The sequence below is a fragment of the Balaenoptera borealis genome, assembly GCF_965194805.1.
Source record: "Balaenoptera borealis genome assembly, chromosome: 20".
Taxonomy (NCBI): domain Eukaryota; kingdom Metazoa; phylum Chordata; class Mammalia; order Artiodactyla; family Balaenopteridae; genus Balaenoptera; species Balaenoptera borealis.
This window is the reverse complement of record NC_138879.1, coordinates 55,626,233-55,644,215: the sequence shown is the minus strand read 5'-3', so window position 1 is coordinate 55,644,215 and position 17,983 is coordinate 55,626,233. Positions and strand designations below refer to the sequence as shown.

At 42.9% G+C, this 17,983-nt stretch overlaps 1 protein-coding gene across 3 annotated transcripts in view; it reads right to left on the bottom strand.

Annotated features, from left to right (window-relative positions):
- SHISA6 (shisa family member 6) overlaps nt 1–17,983 on the bottom strand; it is a 264,868-nt gene that overhangs the window by 8,670 nt on the left and 238,215 nt on the right. The window contains exon 4 of one of the 3 annotated variants that reach the window (XM_082373290.1): nt 3,060–3,116. The exons of the other annotated variants lie outside the window; for them this stretch is intronic. Coding sequence (XP_082229416.1) covers nt 3,060–3,116 — 57 coding nt within the window. The remainder of the gene's footprint in view (nt 1–3,059; nt 3,117–17,983) is intronic. 3 annotated transcript variants of the gene reach the window in all.

The window sequence follows — 17,983 nt, the reverse complement described above, 5'->3', positions numbered from 1 at the left end:
GACCTGGGGAAAAGAAGCGGGGAAGACATGGAAGGAAAGAACAAAGAGAAGTGAGGTGAATGACTAATGAGGTGAATGAGTTGGGCTGGGCTCTGGGGGCCAGATTAGGAATAACACAGGAGTTGGGGGAAGAGGAGATGCAGGTATGGGTGCTGAGTGGCCATGAAGATGGGGGACAAAAAGGAATAGAGATCCAAGGCAGGAAGACAAGCATGCCTTGGTGCTTGACCGACTTGAAGCACAGCCAGAAGTTAACAGGTATTGCTGGGAAAACAGTGGTACCATTCCCAGAAATGAGGCAGCTGGGTGGCTCTTGCATCATCCCTCCATCCTCTTGGGTTGGGACATCCAAGAAAGGGCAGGCTCTAACTTTGGACAGATGTATCAGTGGTCTGTGTCTCCCTATGCCTCTTGGCAAAGAGGGTGCTGTGAACCGTGGGACAAAGAGAAGGACCCCTAGGCTTGGTCCAAGGGCAGCCTCAGTACAGGGAACTCCTGGCTTCTGTATCCCTTCCTGCCTTCACTGGTACCCCCAACACTGGGGGTGGAGCCAGGGGAGCTCAGCCAATGAGCTGGTGTTCGCGCCAGCTCAGTACATATGTGAGGCTGTGGGGGATGCTCTACATCCCTGAGTGATCAGAACATGCTGTACTGAAAGAGCCTCCCTGGCACAGATCGGGACAGATACCAGGAAGTGGAGTGGGTAGGAAGCCGGGAGCACTGCTACCCAGAGCTGGGTAACAGCCACAGCCCCTTAGCTCTGGTTTCCTCACTTTTGGCCGTGCTGGAGAAGAACGAGCTTCCCTCTGCCTGTTGGCGTCATACTCCCACTGAGGGCATCACTCAGCTCACCCACTTCCAACTGCAACATTTCTGGAGGCTATTACCCCTCACTGTTCTCCAAAACCTGCCACTGAGCCAAAGCCAGCCCTTCCTTGCTTTTTCCCTCCACCATGATTGCCCCTGCCCCCTTGCTCATGCTCTCTCTCCTATTGCAATGCCCTTCCTTATTCTTCCTCTACCCAGATTCTCCCTTCCCCCAAGACTCTTCGCTATGACAACATCACATCTTTAAAGCCGAGAGTGATATCTGATCTTCAAGCCCCTATTGCTCTTCTGGTCAATACCACCCAGTTTAGTGTCTATGTGGTCTCTAATCATTTGACTTGAGTTGGTCTTGCTGATCTCCAAAGATTGCAATCTCCTTGACGACAGAAGTCTTGCTTTCCAATTGTTCTGATGCCTTCATAGTGCTTGGCCCCAAATAAGGATCCAATTAATGCTCATTTGCTAATCAAGTAGACACAGGCTGCCTCTTCTCTTGAGAGCTGCTCTGCCAGCTCCTGGGAAAAGTGTAACATCTAAGGGAGGAAGGCAGAGAAAACCCTGCTTCCACTAGGCTGCGAGCTGTTCAAGGACAGGGATCGGGTCTCATCTACCATCATCTCCTCGCACCAGGTAGAAAAAGAAGACAGGAAGAAGAGGAGGGAAGAATGGTTCCTCCTTTTGTATTCAGGGGCTGCGCTTGTGTTGGCTTCTTCCGGGGAAAACCAGCTCATAGTTACTCTTTCAGAACGATACTGAGCAAGCAGAGCATTCTCGTTTGCCTTTTCTGGCTCCTCTCCCTGCCGCTGCTCCATCGCCATGGGCATCCCCCAGGCTTTCTGCTCTGCCTTCTGCTTTTCTCTTTCAGCCTTCTTGCACAGATTGCCCCTACTCCCAAGGCTTCTGTTACTGCTTCCAAAGCATAACTTACACCTTCAGCTGTCATCTCCCTCCAGACTTCATGTCTGCATTTCTAACTGCCTGTTGAGTGGTTTTTCTTGCAAATCCTACGGTCATATCCGGCTCTCGATGTCCAGATCCAAGCTCACCATCAACAGCTCCATCCTCAGTACACTGGCTGCTTTCCTGATTCCTTAGATGGTGTGAATAAGACCCTCCATTCTTCTCATGGGTCGTGGCTTTGCATTTTACTCATAATTGACTCTCATCAGCCATATTCAGTTAGTAACTAAGTTTTCCCAATTCTTTCTACAAAATGTTTCATATCTGAACCCTTCTTTCTCTCCCCACTGTCAACATCACCACTGATACCAGCTTCTTTTAACTGATCTCTCTGATTTCTCCCAGTTCTAATTTCTCGTAGGCCCCGAAACCTGAAACACCTTATTAAACTTTTGCTTTCATCATATATTTCCACTAGGAGCTGGAGGGGGATATCAAAATAGTCCACTTTTGTTCTCCGAATTATAATGCAGAAATAGAGCAGAGTCTGACGTGAGAGGGGTAGGTCTCTCTGCCAGGTGAGCTGCAGAATTTATCTTTGTTTTGAGTTTCTCTCTCACTAGAATTTAATGGTGTTTTCATTATTTCACAGCAAAGACAGAAGAATGATGATAGCTCACAATTTACGTGGCTGTCATGTTCTATCAAGTTTTGGGCATGTACCAAAAAATAGTTGTTCACTGCAGTTCCAAACGGTAAGCTGTGATCTGGTGGGAGGACGTTGAAACCTAAGAGGGAAACATGGTTTTGTAACCCTTTGGCAATTTGCTGCCATGCCTGTGCTCTTCAACTTTCAGGTTCTTCCTCTGCTGGGAAGCTAAAGCTCAGGTCATCCAGTTGGGTTTTGAGTTTTATTAAATCTTAATTAGTTTGGGGAGCATCAATAGAATTTTTCACATCTCATGTCATTCCTAAATGGTACCACAAGTAGCCTTGGGCAAAGGAGAGTGTTCACTCCTTGCTGTGGACACATGGAATTTATGGCTGCAAGAAGTGATCAAGGTTGAAAGTGAAATGCGTTAAGAAAGGGGCTTACACTTTCCCTTTCATGGCAGAAGATCACTCTGATATCGGAGACAGACAGTAGGGGGACAATTGTCTAAAAGTGAGAGTGAGGCATTGTGGCCCTGGAGGAGGGCGGGTACCTGGCTCCTTACACCTTAGCTTCAATGAGCCAGTGACCATGTTTGGTGCCATAATAGGCATCAGTAGTTAGGATGGAGCCACTTGGAATGAGGATGGAATGCAGAACGCTCTCAATCATCTCTCACCATGTGTAGGGGTCTGGGTAGCGCTGCTTAAAATCGGATGGTTATACTGATGATCACCTGAAAATCACAGAAAAAAATTTTTTTAAAGAAGAGTTCAGGAATTCCGTGGTCTCTCCAACACAGAAGCACCTCTCTTGACTTCTACTATGCTTCTCTGAGTCAAAGGAAGCACCTCTAAAAAGCTCAGACCTTTGGCTATCCTAGAAATAGGGCAGGGTCCCTCCTCTGCTGTTTTTGTCTCTCTCCTTCTGCATTAGGGCTTCCTCTGTCACCATGATGACCCACCCACATCTGTGGATCTGGCTGACCAGCAATAGAGGCTTTGTTGGGGTGGAGGAGGAGAAGGATGGAGACTAGGGGACATTTGGCAAATACACATATGTGAGATAGAGAACTGGGCAGGGGAAATAGATCCTTTTTTTGGGAGGAGGGTGTTCAGGTATGGTTAGCCAGGAAGAGGATGCCGTAACTTAAGGTGCTTACACTTTATGGGACTTTGATTTGTCCCAGGTCTTTATACACAGGTATCTGGGTGCATCCTGAGATGTGGCAAGCTGATATGAACTGCCCACTGCCTGGGATCCAGAGTCCTGGGTTCTAGGCTCTGTCCTGCCTATAAGTAACACAGCCTGATATTTCAAAAGCACTGGTTTTAATTAATAGTGCAAAAGTCCACATTGATTGAACAAGCCACAAAATTAATAGCGTCATAGTTGCTAAAGCCAGGAGTTCAAGGCATTCTAAGGGCTTCTAAAACTGAATGGTTTGGGTTACCACTAAAGCACAATTCAACATTGTATTATGGCTTCAATTTGACATTGTATTTCTGTTTTTTGTTGGTGCATGCATCTGATTTCAACTAAAGCAAGGGAAAGGAGGCATGAGGTCTTAGCTTTAGTTTTAAACCATGGGTCACAGCTCTGCCATCCTCTTAGGTCTAGGTCTGCTTCCATTTCCTGGATGAAACCATCTTTCCTACCTTTGGCATTATACCTTCTGGCTACTCATTCTTAAGCTCCTTCACTAGATCCCTTTTTCTCTTTTATTCTCTAAATACTAGTGCTCCGTAAGGCTCAGGTGTCTTCATGAAGACTTAGGCTCCACCTTCTTGCCCAAATTGATAGGTCTCAAGTCTACACCTCTAGCTTGAGGTCCATCTGGTCTGCAGGGTTAGATTTTAAACTGCTTATGGTCATCCCTGTGAAATTCCTGCTCTTAGCCCAAACCATCATGTCCCAAAGTGAGCTCATCATTTTATTCTCCCGATGCTCAAGCTCTGTCCATGGTACTGACGTTCCATGGGCTTGGAAAGCGAAACTTCAGTCCTCATTCACCATTTCCCTCCCTTCATCCTCCGTATCCATCCAGTGAATCCCCAAATCCTCTTCCTATGACCATATCCTAAATCCAGGCCCACAATGTATTTTTTTTTGTTCATATTTCTCTTAGTTCTAGTCTCTGGCCATTTCCAAGACAAATCATCCTGTGTGCTCCTACCAGACAAAATTTCCCATACCAATGGAATCATTTATATCATTCCTTTGGTTCAGACCAGGGTCTTTAAATAGTCATGGACTCTATCCAGTGGGGTATAGGTTTGGGTGGTAAGCCAGCATTTCTCACATGAAGATATTCTCCCTTCCCAAAACAGAATATTAAGTTATATCCAGGGAAAAACTATTTGCCAAATGCTGAATCAGTTCTACCCTGGATCTGGATTTAAGCAAGAAGAGAGAATCCAGGAAGGGAGATAAAGGACAGATTTGTTCGGCTTGTCCTCCAGAGGCAAGGAGAAAACCAGTTTCATTGTTTTTTGTTGTTATTGTTATTTTTTGGTTTATTTGTTTTTAAACAATATGGCAGCATCAAATAAACAGTTGCAAGAAGTGAGAGAACCCAAGTTAAATGGTGGCAGTTAGAAATACTTCTAATCTTCCTTTTCAGAATCTAGGTGTCACCAGGAAAGGGAGATGATTCAGGTTCATTTAATAATCCCTGGTAACCAACCATGGCCCAGGCTCTGTGCTAAACACTTTCACATTTATTTATTTATTTATTTATTTATTTATTTATTTATTTAATCTTATTTTTTGACTGCATTGTGTCTTCATTGCTGCACGTGGGCTTTCTCTAGTTGCAGCAAGTGGGAGCTACTCTTTGTTGCAGTGTGTGGGCTTCTCATTGTGGTGGCTTCTCTTGTTGCAGAGCACGGGCTCTAGGCGCGCGGGCTTCAGTCGTTGTGGCACATGGGCTCAGTAGTTGTGGCTCGCGGGCTCTAGAGCACAGGCTCAGTAGTTGTGGTGCACAGGCTTAGTTGCTCCGCGGCATGTGGGATCCTCCTGGACCAGGGCTCGAACCCATGTCCTCTGCATTGGCAGGCAGATTCTTAACCACTGTGCCACCAGGGAAGTCCCTCACATACATTTTTTAAACTAGTCTTTGCAATGATTTTCATTTGAATTTATATTATTGACCTACCGATTTCCAGACACTGCAAAAAACTCCTTAAATATCTTATTTGAAGTAATTCTTATACTTTTGTTTACAGATGAGTTTACAAACAGGATAAATGTCTTGAATTTAGGTATTTTGTTTACAAGTGCAGGGCTTTTCCTTTTGTTTGAACCTTACTTCAAATATTTTGCTAACATTTGATTTTTTTCATATACTGGCATTAAGGAAAAAAAATTTGAAGTATAGAGGTGAAAAATTAAGCCATCTTAAAATAACCATTGTGGCATTTTGTTATATTTTCTTTTGTTTCCCTCCCCCTATACATTACTATGTGTATGTTTACATACACACACACACGCACACTTAATATTGCAATGAATAACCATTTGCATTTTTCACTTTGCACAAATGAGAATCAGATTACAATGCTTAAAATGGAGAAAAATATGGTGATTTGATCCTCACACTTGTACGAAATAACAAATGCATAAGGTTATTCATTGTAGCATTTTTATAGTAGCAAAAGAAACAACCTAAATGTTCATACCTATATGTACATACACACACACAGATAAAGGTGTAGTTTCCACCTATGTAAATAAGCATATACTGCTTTTAATCTGTTTCCTGAATACTTAATGGACAACATGTCTTGAATATATTTTCATGTTTTGAAATAGTCTTTTCTATGATTTCAAAATAGACTTTTCTATAGAATAGTCCATTGTATTTATATATACATATAGAGAGAGAGAGAGAGAGAGAGACATTCCCCTATTAGCCTATTAATGTGTATTTGGATTGTTTAAAAGTTCAATAAACGTACACCAAACAACCTTGAACACAGCTCTTTGTCCATGTCTTATTTCTTTAAGCAAATAACTGAAAGCAGCATCTCTTGGTCAGCACACTGCCAATTGCCTGGTGATGTGATGAGGTGGGTTAACGGATTTCCTCATACTGAACTATTCATCTATTCGTAGGAAATACCTACTTGGTTTTTATGTCTTATTCTTTCATTACAACACTGGATCCCATTTGCATATATCTTATTTAATTCCTATGTATTCATAAAGAAAATTTGCATGTTTTGGTGCTAACATGGCAGGTTTTTGTATCAAGATAATGATTTTGTAAAATCAAGTGCATAGTGTTCACCCTTCTGTATGCCTTGAAACTATTAATAGAGCATATGAAAGATCTGTTCTTTGAAAGTTTGAAAGAAGGCAATAATAAAAATGCCTGGTATCTTTTGGGGAGTCCTTCGGTTTGCAGGGTGGTAGGGGGTTGGCTTGTTATTTCACTGACTGTACAACAACAACTTCGGGAGACAGATGTTGTTACCATCACCAATTTAGTGTTAAGGAAACTGAGATTTGGAGAGGTTGCATAATTTGCCCAACAGGTGAAGCTGGGATGCAAATCCAGGCAGGCTGGCACTAGAACCCACATCCTTATGTATCCTGCCTGTCATAACTTGGCAACATTTTCCTTGCATATTGATTCATTCACATTTTCTAATTGTACCTTCAGTTTGTAATTTCTATTTTTCTTAAATCCATTGAACATTTGAAACTCTATTAGCTTAAAACTGTAACATACCCTCAAAAAACCTCTATATAGGAAATTAAATTCCTTTTCTCAGTCTTAATGTTCTGTGTTAATATTTTCTGGATTAGCAATTTATTCCCGTTCTTCTTCTTTTTCAAACAACTGCCTCTTTACACATCAGGGTTTTTTTCCTCTTCAAATCATGATTTTATGCTTTCAGATTTGTTGATTCCTGCCTCCTAATTTTCTTTGGTTTGGTTTGTTATTCTTTTCTAATTTTTGAGCTTGAATCTTTAGTCCATTTATTTTTACTCTTTTCTGTCAACAGCATCGGGTCTTTAGCTCTGAATTTGTCTCTGGCACAATCCCATGAGCATCAATATGCAATGTTCTTATTGCTGTTAAGTCCTAAATGATCTGTAATTACAGCCTTAATTTTCTCTCTGACCCAAGATTTCTGTAGAAGAGTGTTGTTAACTTTCAAAGTGTTTGGGTTTGTCAGTTTGAACTTTTGCCATTTTATTGTATTGCAGTCAGAAAACAGGGCCTGTACAATTTCTGCTTTGAGGAATTTATTGAGGTTTTCTTTTGGGGCCAATATATGATCAATATTTTGTGAATGTTTCATGAGTTATTAGAGAAAAGGTATTATTTTCTTCCCATAGAGTATAAATTGACATATATCTATTAAATCAGATATATGAAATATATTATTCAGTTCCTCTCTATCCTAACTCATTCTTTGCCTACTTAATCTGTCAAAGACTGAGGGAGGTATCTCCAGCTCTCCCACTACTGTTGGGTTCCTGTAATTTTCTCTTTGTATTTGTTATAGAATTGGTTTTACATATTTCATGGTTACATTGTTCAGCACAAAAAAAGCTCATGGTGCTTATGTCTTCTTTGTGGCTTGTACCCTTTACCAACATTAAATAACACTTTCTGTCCTATTTCATGCCTTTTTTTTCTGCCTTTAAGTCTGCTTGATCTGATATTTATATTGCCAACCCAGCTTTCTTTTTGTTTGCATTCTCCTGATAAACTTTGCCTATCCTTTTGTATGTAACCTTTCTGTGTCATGTTGTTTTATGCTTATCTCTTGACAAGAGTGTACAATTTTACGAAAATTTACCTATGTGCTTTGGCGCTTTCTGGGTTGTCTTGGTGGCTAAAAGTGAGTCCTTCTGGCTCAGAAAATTGTCCTTCCTTCTCCTGTTGCATCCCAGCTCCCTGTTATACTTGTATGTATACGATATGACTCTGCTGCCCTCCACACAGCTCAAACTCTAGATCATGGTTAATTGACTAGATATGAATACCTGACTCACCTGGGCCAATTGGAGCTCCTTCTCTAGAAATTAGGAATGATTAAAAGAGAGAGATTTGGTCTCTCTGCATGGCTGGACCTGTGACATGTAAACTAGGTAGCTATGGCCAGTCTTGTAGATTTGGAAGAGAGAAAGTCAGTCTTTAGAGACTATGGCACATCACATTTTACAAAAAATGGTGACAGTTATATTTCTAGTCCCACATGCTCTCCCAAAACCTTTCCATTCCCCCATGAGATATGGTCTCTTCTCCATGAAACTGGAGGGCCTTCCTGACTACCTCAAGGAGCATCGTGCAGCAGAAGTAACACTGCATGCCTTCCACAGCTCTCTCTCTTTTGACACACTCAACCTTGGATCCCAGCCACCATACTGTAAGCAAGCCCAGGCCATGTGCAAAGGCTGCCTATAAGGGCTGACAGCTCCAGCTCAGGTATCCATCAACAAACAGTGTCAACTGCCTTTGGCTGCATCAACTGTCAACAGATGTATGAGTGAGAAAGACTTCAGATGACTCCAACCCCCAGCCTTGTAGATGTCCAAGCTAACACAAGTGGATCAGAGACGAGCTATACCCACTGAACCCTGCCCAAATCAGAGATGTGTGAGCAAAATAAGTGTTGCTTTTATTGTATTGTTTTCTAAAATTAAAATTTTAAATTTGAGATCATTGTAGATTCACATGCAACTGTAAGAAACAATACAGATATCTTGTGTATCCTTTAGCCAGTTTCCCCAGTAGTAACATTTTGCAAAACTATAGCACTATATCAAAACCAGAATATTGACATCGATACAGTCAAGGTATGGAACATTTCCATCAGGAGGTGGAAATGATTCCTCATGTTGCCTTTTTATAGCCACACCCACTTCCTTTCTGCATCCACCCCCTCACTAACCCCTGGTAACCATTAACCTATCCATCATTTCTATAATTTTGTCATTTCAAGAGTGTTATATGAATGGACTCATACAGTATATAATTTTGAGACTGGATTTTTTTCGTCAAGCATAATTCTCTGCAGAATCATCCAGGAATGCATCAATAGTTCATTCCATTTTATTTCAGAGTAGCAAATATTCTGTGGTGTGGATATACCACAGTTTAACTATTCATCTGTTGAAGGACATCTGGGTTGTTTTCAGTTTTATGGTATTATGAATAGAGCTGCTATAAACATTCATGCGAACTTTTTTGTGTCCAGATAAGTCTTCCTTTATCTGGGATAAATGCTTAGGAGTGTGGTTGCTGGATTGTTTAGTAGCTACATGTTTATTTATTTATTTATTTTTAAAGAATCTGCCAAACTGTTTACCAGAGTGGCTGTACCATTTTACATTCCCACCAGCAATGAATGAGTGATCCAGTTTCTCCACATCCTTGCCAGCATTTGGTGTTGTCACTATTTTTTATTTTAGCCACTTTTGTCACTATTTTTGTCACTATTTTATTTTAGCCACTTTTAGCCTTGATAGCTATGGAGTGATATCTTTGTAGCTTTTGTTTGCATTTTCCTAATGGCTAACGTTGTTAAACATGTTTTCATGGGCTTATTTTTCATCTGTTTATCTTCTTCAGTGAAATGTCTCTTGATTACTTTTGCTTACTTTCTAATCAGATTGTTTACATTTTTCCTGTTAAATTTTGAGAATTCTTTTTATATGCCAGATAATAGTTATTTGTAGGATACATGGTTTGTAAATATTTTCTCCCAGGCTGAAGCCTATCTTGTCATCCTTTTAACATGGTATTTTGCAGAACAAAACTTTAAATTTTGATGAAGTCTAATTTATCAGTTTTTTTTTTTTTCCTTTATGGATTGTGCTTTTGGTGTCAAGTCTAAAAACTCATTTCCTGGCCCCAAAGATTTTCTCCTTTCTTTCGACATGGGTTCTAGTTTTATGTTTACATTTAAGTCCATGATCCATTTGGAGTTAATTTCTGTATAAGGCATGAGACTTAGGTTGAGGGTTTTTTGTTGTTGTTGTTTGTTTTTTGCCTGCAGATCTGATGTTCAGTTGCTTTAGAGCCTTTTAAAAAGGCTCTCCTTCCTCCACTTAATTGCTTTTGCACATTTGTCAAAAAGTCAGTCGAACATATTTCTGTGGGTCTATTTCCGGGTTTTCTGTTCTGTTCCATTGATCTACATGTCTGTTCCTCTGCCAATACCAGACAGTCTTGATCATTGTGGCTACATGATATTTCTTGAAATTGAGTAGACTGATCACTCCCACTTTATTTTTCCTTTTAAAAGTTATTTTAGCTATTCTAGGTTTTTTGGTTTTTTTTTTTTTTTTGCCTTTCTGCATAAATTTTAGAATAATATTGTCTGTATCTTAAAAAATCTTGAGAAGATGTTGATAGGAATTCTGTTAAATCTATATATTATTTGGGGAAAATTGTCATGTTTACTCCATTGAATCTTTCATCCCATGAGCGTGATATGTCTCTATTTATATTGTACCATTTTAATTCCTTTGACATTTTTATTATATCTAAAAGTTATTTTCTTGGGACTTCCCTGGTGCAACAGTGGTTAAGAATCTGCCTGCCAATGCAGGGGACACGGGTTCGAGCCCTGGTCCAGGAGGATCCCACATGCCACGGAGCAACTAAGCCCGTGCGCCACAACTACTGAGCCTGCGTGCCACAACTACTAAAGCCCACACACCCTAGGGCCTGTGCTCTGCAACAAGAGAAGCCACCGCAATGAGAAGCATGCACACCACAATGAAGAGTAGCCCCCACTCACCACAACTAGAGAAAGCCTGCACGCAGCAACGAAGACCCAACACAGCCAAAAATAAATAATAAATAAAATAAATAAAATGTTAAAAGTAAATAAATATAAATAAAAGTTATTTTCTTAGTGATTGCTCTAGGGATTACAATATGCATCTTCACTCATTACATTCTTTAGAACTAACTTATTTCCAGTAGAACATGGAAACTTTCCCCAATATTGCTCCAATGAACCCTCCCCTATTGTACTATAATTGTCATATATATTATCTATCTATTTATCTATCTGTCTTTCTATCATCTACCTATGTATATGTATACATGTTATACCCAATACTACAGTATTAAAATTATTTACAAAATTTTAAGTCTTTTCAAAAAGTTAAGACATGAGAAAAATATGTGTGCTGAGTCTCTCACATTAACCACATATGTATTGTTTCTGGTGTTTTACATTTCTTCCTGTGAATTTGAATTACTGCCTGGTGCCCATTTCCTTTCAGCCCATGAAGTTTCTTTGGTATTTCTTATAAGTCAGGTCTGCTATCAGAGAATTTTCTCAGTCTTTGTTTATCTGAGGATGTCTTTATTTCACCTTTGCTTTGGAAGGTTAATCTTGCTGGATATAGAATTCTCGGTCGATAGTTTTTCTCTTATCACTTCAAATAGGTATTTCCAACTGCCTGTGGCCTCCATGGCTTCAGATGAGAAGTCAGCCATTAATCATATTGATCTCCTCTAATGTGGTGAGAGGGCAAGGGTGTCACCCAACACTCCAAATCGAGTGGGTCCCTTCTGACCTAACAGTAGCGCAGTTGCCAGTACTCTTAGCCTGCCCCATCCTGGCAGAACCTCTGTGATGACTGATCTGCGAGGAGGCTGGGAGGAGTCCTAGGCAAGAATGTCATAAACTCTCACTATTCCTACCTGAAGTTCAGCAGTTTTTCACACATAAACACTTCTCAGATGGTTGAGTACTTTTTGATCAATTTTTAGAGCACTGAAATGGCTGTTTGTATCAATTTTGTCCAGTTTAGCAGCTGTTTGATGGGGAGATGATTTGCTCACCTTCTCACTGGGCTTTGGCCTACCTCCTCCAGGTTTTAGGATACTTTCCCTGATCACACCCCTGCTCCTGTTTCTCCACCAGGCTGGTGGAGTCTCCTTCGCAGCCTGGAGACCTCGGTGCTCAGCCAAAGAGATGTTGGGGGGAGGTAGGGAAGAAAGGGGAGCTCTGGCTGGGTCCTTAGACTCAAGGTGGCTCAAAGGTGTTTGCAAGCCTTTTGGTATCAGTAAAATCCCAAATACATTTTAGGCTGAGTGTTTTGTATCCAGAGAGAATGAGATCTGTGTCCAGACTCATTCACACATTTTAATAGTTAGAACATTGGCTGGGAAAAGTAATTTGGTATTGAAGACACTTCGTAGGAGAGCATAATAGGTTACAAAATTCCTCTACCCTGAGATAAAGGGAATTACTTCTTGCTAAAACCTGACATATTTTCAGAAATAAAGAGAAAATTCCACATGAAGCTTTTTGCTGGCTTTGCTGTAAGTGGGGGCTCAGTGGTCCCCTCTATCTCTTCTTGGTGGTGAGGGGCAACATTGATTCCATGTGAAGACCACCTGGGTCTCACATCAAAGCAGGTACTTGTGGGTCCCTCTAGAACAGTGTTTCCAAGACTGGCTCCATGCAATCTTGTAGATTCCTTGGAATTGCCTCAAGGGCTACTGTATAAGAGATGGAGTCTGGTGGGTGATGTTTTACACTGTTGCCCTGACCCTGGCCTCACCCAGAGCAGCTTGGTTTCCATCTGTCTTCTGTATTGGGTTTCTATGCAAGATTTCATTTGGAGAGACAGTTCCAGTGTTTACAAGTTTAAAATCAACTGATCAAGCTCAGTATCTCATTTTAAAGGTGAGAAAAGAGGCCCTAAGAAGTGAAGTGACCTGCCCAAGATCACAAAGTTGGTAGCAGACAAAGGACTAGGTCTTACTTGTATTCTTTCATGCTGCATCATTGTCCAGAGCTTGTGTGCTATTTACAAAGACTCCCTTGTGTTCTCCAGCAGGGGTTCCAAAGAACTGTGCATTTTCTGGTGGCTCTGCCCCTCTGTGCTAGCTGCACGTGGCTGTAGTGTACACCTGGCTTCCCTGAAATGCTTTGAATTCTGGGGGTGGAGGGAGAATGGGGGTGGTCCTGGGTCAAATAAGCGCTGGCTCTTATCGTTCCTCGTGGGTATTCACCATGCATGTTAAAAGCTCCAAGAAGTCTAGCCATAAATAACCCATTTAATTAGTTACTTGACCATTTTTTTAAACCTAACGGTCAGGGTGCAGACAGGAAACAGATACACATCCAATTGGGTATTTTAAGGGGACTCTAATAAAGGAACTAATTTCAAAGGTGTGAGCAGTATGTAAGAAACCCATAAAGGGTAGTACAGTACCCTGGGACTAGTAAGAGTTGGGGGCTTCATTCAAACCTGCCCTGACTGGTAAAGGAAGGGAGTGGCTTCTGCAGCCCAATGTGGGAGAGAGCTGTGTAGACAGGGCCCCCTGACCTTTAGATGAGGGACAAAGCCAGTCCCCCACGAATGTACCAGGAGGTAGCCTAGGAAATAAGTCTCCCAACTTCACTCTCCTCCATCCCTTTGATCTCTTGCCAGGATTCGCTGTTTACCAAACCCAACTAATATCCATAGAACAAACTATCCCAATGAAGCAGTCCATAAAGTTCAGCACCTAGGAGACTGAGTAGGGTGGGGAGTCAATATGGAGGATCAAATGGAAAAACCATCCAACGCAGACGTGCTAACTCTTCCTGACAAATGCTACTCTACTACATCCCGAAGATGGTCTATGAGGGTTTGGGCAGATGGTGTTCTAGGTAATGGAGTTCTGGGGTGAGTGAGCAGCTAGGTTTTTTTAAATTTTTTTTGGCTACGTTGGGTCTTCGTTGCTGTGCGCAAGCTTTTTCTAGTTGCAGTGAGTGGGGGCTACTCTTTGTTGTGGTGCACAGGCTTTTCATCACCGTGGCTTCTCTTGTTGCAGAGCACGGGCTCTAGGTGTGCGGGCTTCAGTAGTGGTGGGACGTGGGCTCAGTAGTTGTGGCGCATGGGCCTAGTTGCTCCGCGGCATGTGGGCTCTACGTGCACGGGCCTCAGTAGTGGTGGGACGTGGGCTCAGTAGTTGTGGCGCATGGGCCTAGTTGCTCCGCGGCATGTGGGATCTTCCCGGACCAGGGCTCGAACCCGTGTCCCCTGCATTGGCAGGTGGATTCTTAACCACTGCGCCACCAGGGAAGCCCAGCAGCTAGGCATTGATGTGGGAGAGTCAAAAGCAGAATTCGTGCCCTACAAAGAGTAGGGAAGCTAACAATTCCAGGAATTTGCCTGGAGCTCCTCTCTATGTGATGTGCATACAGTGTGTTGGATTTGGTCTCTCCTTGGACTTATCAGTGGATCACATCTCCACTCCCTCAGTTCCCACTCTCCCCTCCCCCTTCTCCTTCAGGGAGTCCTGGGCCTTGGCACAGTGCCCAGTGAGGGCCATCAGCCTCCTGATGGATTGAGCTGGATAACATAACAATTAATTAGCGCTCAGGACTCATGGATCAATATGCTGACAAGACTATAAAGTGACAAAACAATCTCCATCGGAGCTCCAAGGCTGCTTGAAGGAAGCAGAGAAGTAAGGTGGGGCCCACACACCGAGAGCATCTGTGTAGACCATCCGTGGTGAGCAGGTCTCTTAGAATTGGAAGATTCTGCAGCCCCCCACCCCCCGGCCTCTGCAGCTGTGGACATTGTTGGATCCGGCAGTGAGTTTCCTCATATTGGTGTCTGGTTTAACTGCTAAGGGAAGTGGCTAGTTTTCTCTGTGGAGCAAATAGACTGTGTGCTTACATGTGTGTGCATGCAGTTCTGTGTCTGCGTGTTTGCTTATGTGCATGGTTGGAAGGGGGAGAGGGTGAAAGAGAAAGAGTGATTTGGTTGGTGGTGGACATTCCTGGTGTGAATTCAGTGATAGATGTAGCAAAAGCAGTTTCCGTGGAGTGAGTCAGAGGAAGGTTACAGGGAACAAATAATACCCAAAGACATCAACAATGATGTGATTAATGGGTTCCTGAGAGTACAAAACAAAGAGGTAGTGTGCATATTGGTTATAGATTCTCAAGTCTCTGGTCTCATCAGCACACCCTGGAATTGCTATGATAGCCTCTGAATTTCCTCCCTGCCTCTAGTCTTTGCCCCTTTGGGTCCACCTTGTGCACTCCTGCTAGAATAGTCTTCTTTAAAGAATCGCTTTTATACAGTTTTTAAAGGTTACTTTCCATTTACAGTTATTACAACATATTGGCTCTATCCCCCGTGTTGTGCAATGCAGACTTGAGTCTATCTTACACCCAATAGTTTGTACCTCCCACTCCCTCACCCCTATCTTGCCCCTCCCCACCTCCCCACTGGTAACCACTAGCTTGTTCTCTATATCTGTGAGTCTGCTTCTTTTGTGTTATTTTCACTAGTTGGTTGTATTTTTTAGATTCCACATATAAGTGATATCATACAGTATTTATCTTTCTCTGTCTGACTTATGTCACTTAGCATAATGCCCTCCGAGTCCATCCATGTTGCTGCAAATGGCAAAATTTCCTTCTTTTTTATGGCTGAGTAGTATAGAATAGTCTTTCTTAAACACCAATTTCACCCTGGCCTTTAGCCTGTAGGTATTACAAACTATCAATAGGTTAAAGCTTAGATGCCTAACACCAAAGACTTTTGAACTACTATACCTAAGAATGACCTGAGGAATTCATTTAAAAAAATTGAGCCCTTCCCCCATCCCATGAATTATGTGTTAGGTGATCCTAGACAGGCCCCAGGAATTAGTATTTTTGAAAGCATCCTGGGTGATACATCTGCAGCTAGAATCTGGACCACACTTCGAGAAATGTGGCAGATGTCACTGCATTTTCGAAGCTGCCTATGATTTAGGCCTATTTCATCTCCCTCAACACACCAGTGACTTCTAACGACTGGTTTTCCCTCCGCTGTTCCCAACCCCCATCACCACCTCAGTGCTTTGCTCAAAAACATCTTTCACCTGAACCACTCCTTCCCTCCTCTTTTCCTCCAAACCCTTCCAGTCTTTGGTGATAATACTCCAGTTTCATCTCCATAAAGTCATCCTCAGGTCCTCCAATGCACAGCGATGTTCCTTGCCCTTCTGATAACTGGAGCCTTTATGTCTGCCCCCATTTGCTTTTGGTGCCTAACTGTATATCATTTTGCTTTTTTACGTCTCTGTCTCATTCATTCACTCGTTCCAAGATGATTAAATACTTCGGCATGTAGGCATGTAGGGCACTTCTCCCCAGCTATGAATACATTGAACATTGCTGGAGGTGGAGAATGATTGTACTTCTCTTGTGTTTACCTTAACACCATCCTCCCTGGGCTGGGCCCCTCGGGGCACGTGTACAATTTGTTGATGAATGAATGAGTCAATGAATCAACTCTAGGGCAGTGGAGGATGGGCAAGAGGCCGTGGCAGTGACATTCGATTGCCCATCCTCCTTTCTCTCTTCTCGTTCTCTCCCTCTTCTTCAGCTCAGAGTGGAAGCTTTTTCTGGGCCTGTAGCCAAGTGTGTGGGTTGTAATATTTCGTATGTGTCTGAGTATGAGTGTGTGTGGAGATATAAGGCACCCCTCCTTCCCCACCTCAAATCCAACCCACATTTCACACTTCTTCTTGAGGATTAATTGCCATTCTAATGCATGCCAGCACAATGCCTTTCATCTTCACGGCTTGAAAAGGTCGATGCAGAGAGGCAGGCCTGTGAGTCATGGTGTCGGAAGGTGGGATTCCTCCCGAGATGACTGGTTGGTTGCCAGTGACACCGTGAGGTCACCCATCTCTGTGCTTCCAGCCATTCTCTCTCCTCTGCCTCGGTCTTCTCCTCTTCAGAGGCTTTGACGATGCGTCCCCGGGGTCCCAACCCTGAGAGTCTGGCTTCATGTCAACCCCTCCCTAGTGGGCCTGCTCTGCTTCCCCCACTTCTGGCAAGGATTGTCATTTTCAATGCTGCCTGAAGAAAACGGCCTCACATGGGTTGTCAGTCCCACAGAGGAAAACAATGTGTCTTCTGCCAGATTCACTTAAAAAGACAAACTTAGGGCTCCCTGGGAGAGCTGCCTGCCACCTGCTGGGATCTGCTTCTCCAGGAGAGCTTCGGCTCCTCTGGGCCTGGAGGCACCCAAGCGGTGTTTGCTCTGCTTGAAGTTATTGTTATCACCACAGGAGTATTTACCATCCCCTCGACTCCAGGGGAGTAGTCATCCACCTGGTAATAAAGACTCGAGCATATTCCTGAGAGCTATTTAAATCGTACCCATGGAAAGTCAGCCTTGGAATGCCCTGGGATTACCTGGAGCGGGATGGGGGATGAGTCCCAGGCACGTGATGCTGTGGCTTTGGGAGAGAGTGGGAGGGTATTGGCCTCTGACACTGGGCCAAACTGGCCCGTCAGGTGGGCTCCCTCAGGGGGTTTAAGGCAGATGATAGTCCCTCAGAAGTGCGATTATTGTGAGACTCGATGGCAAATTCCAGATTCTTCTCACCCCCACCCATAGGCATCCCATCCTACAATTTCCTGAGCTTGATCTAGGCACCCAGCACATCTACTGGGTGACACAAAGCAGCTCAATATTGCAAAAAGCAACTCCAGTTGAAGTAACTAGAACAGAGGGATGATTAATATTTAGAGGGCATGTAGTCTGTGGGGAAACCCCGAAATATCCCGAATAAAAAGTAGGCCACCAGAGGGTCTGCAGCTGTCCTGTAAC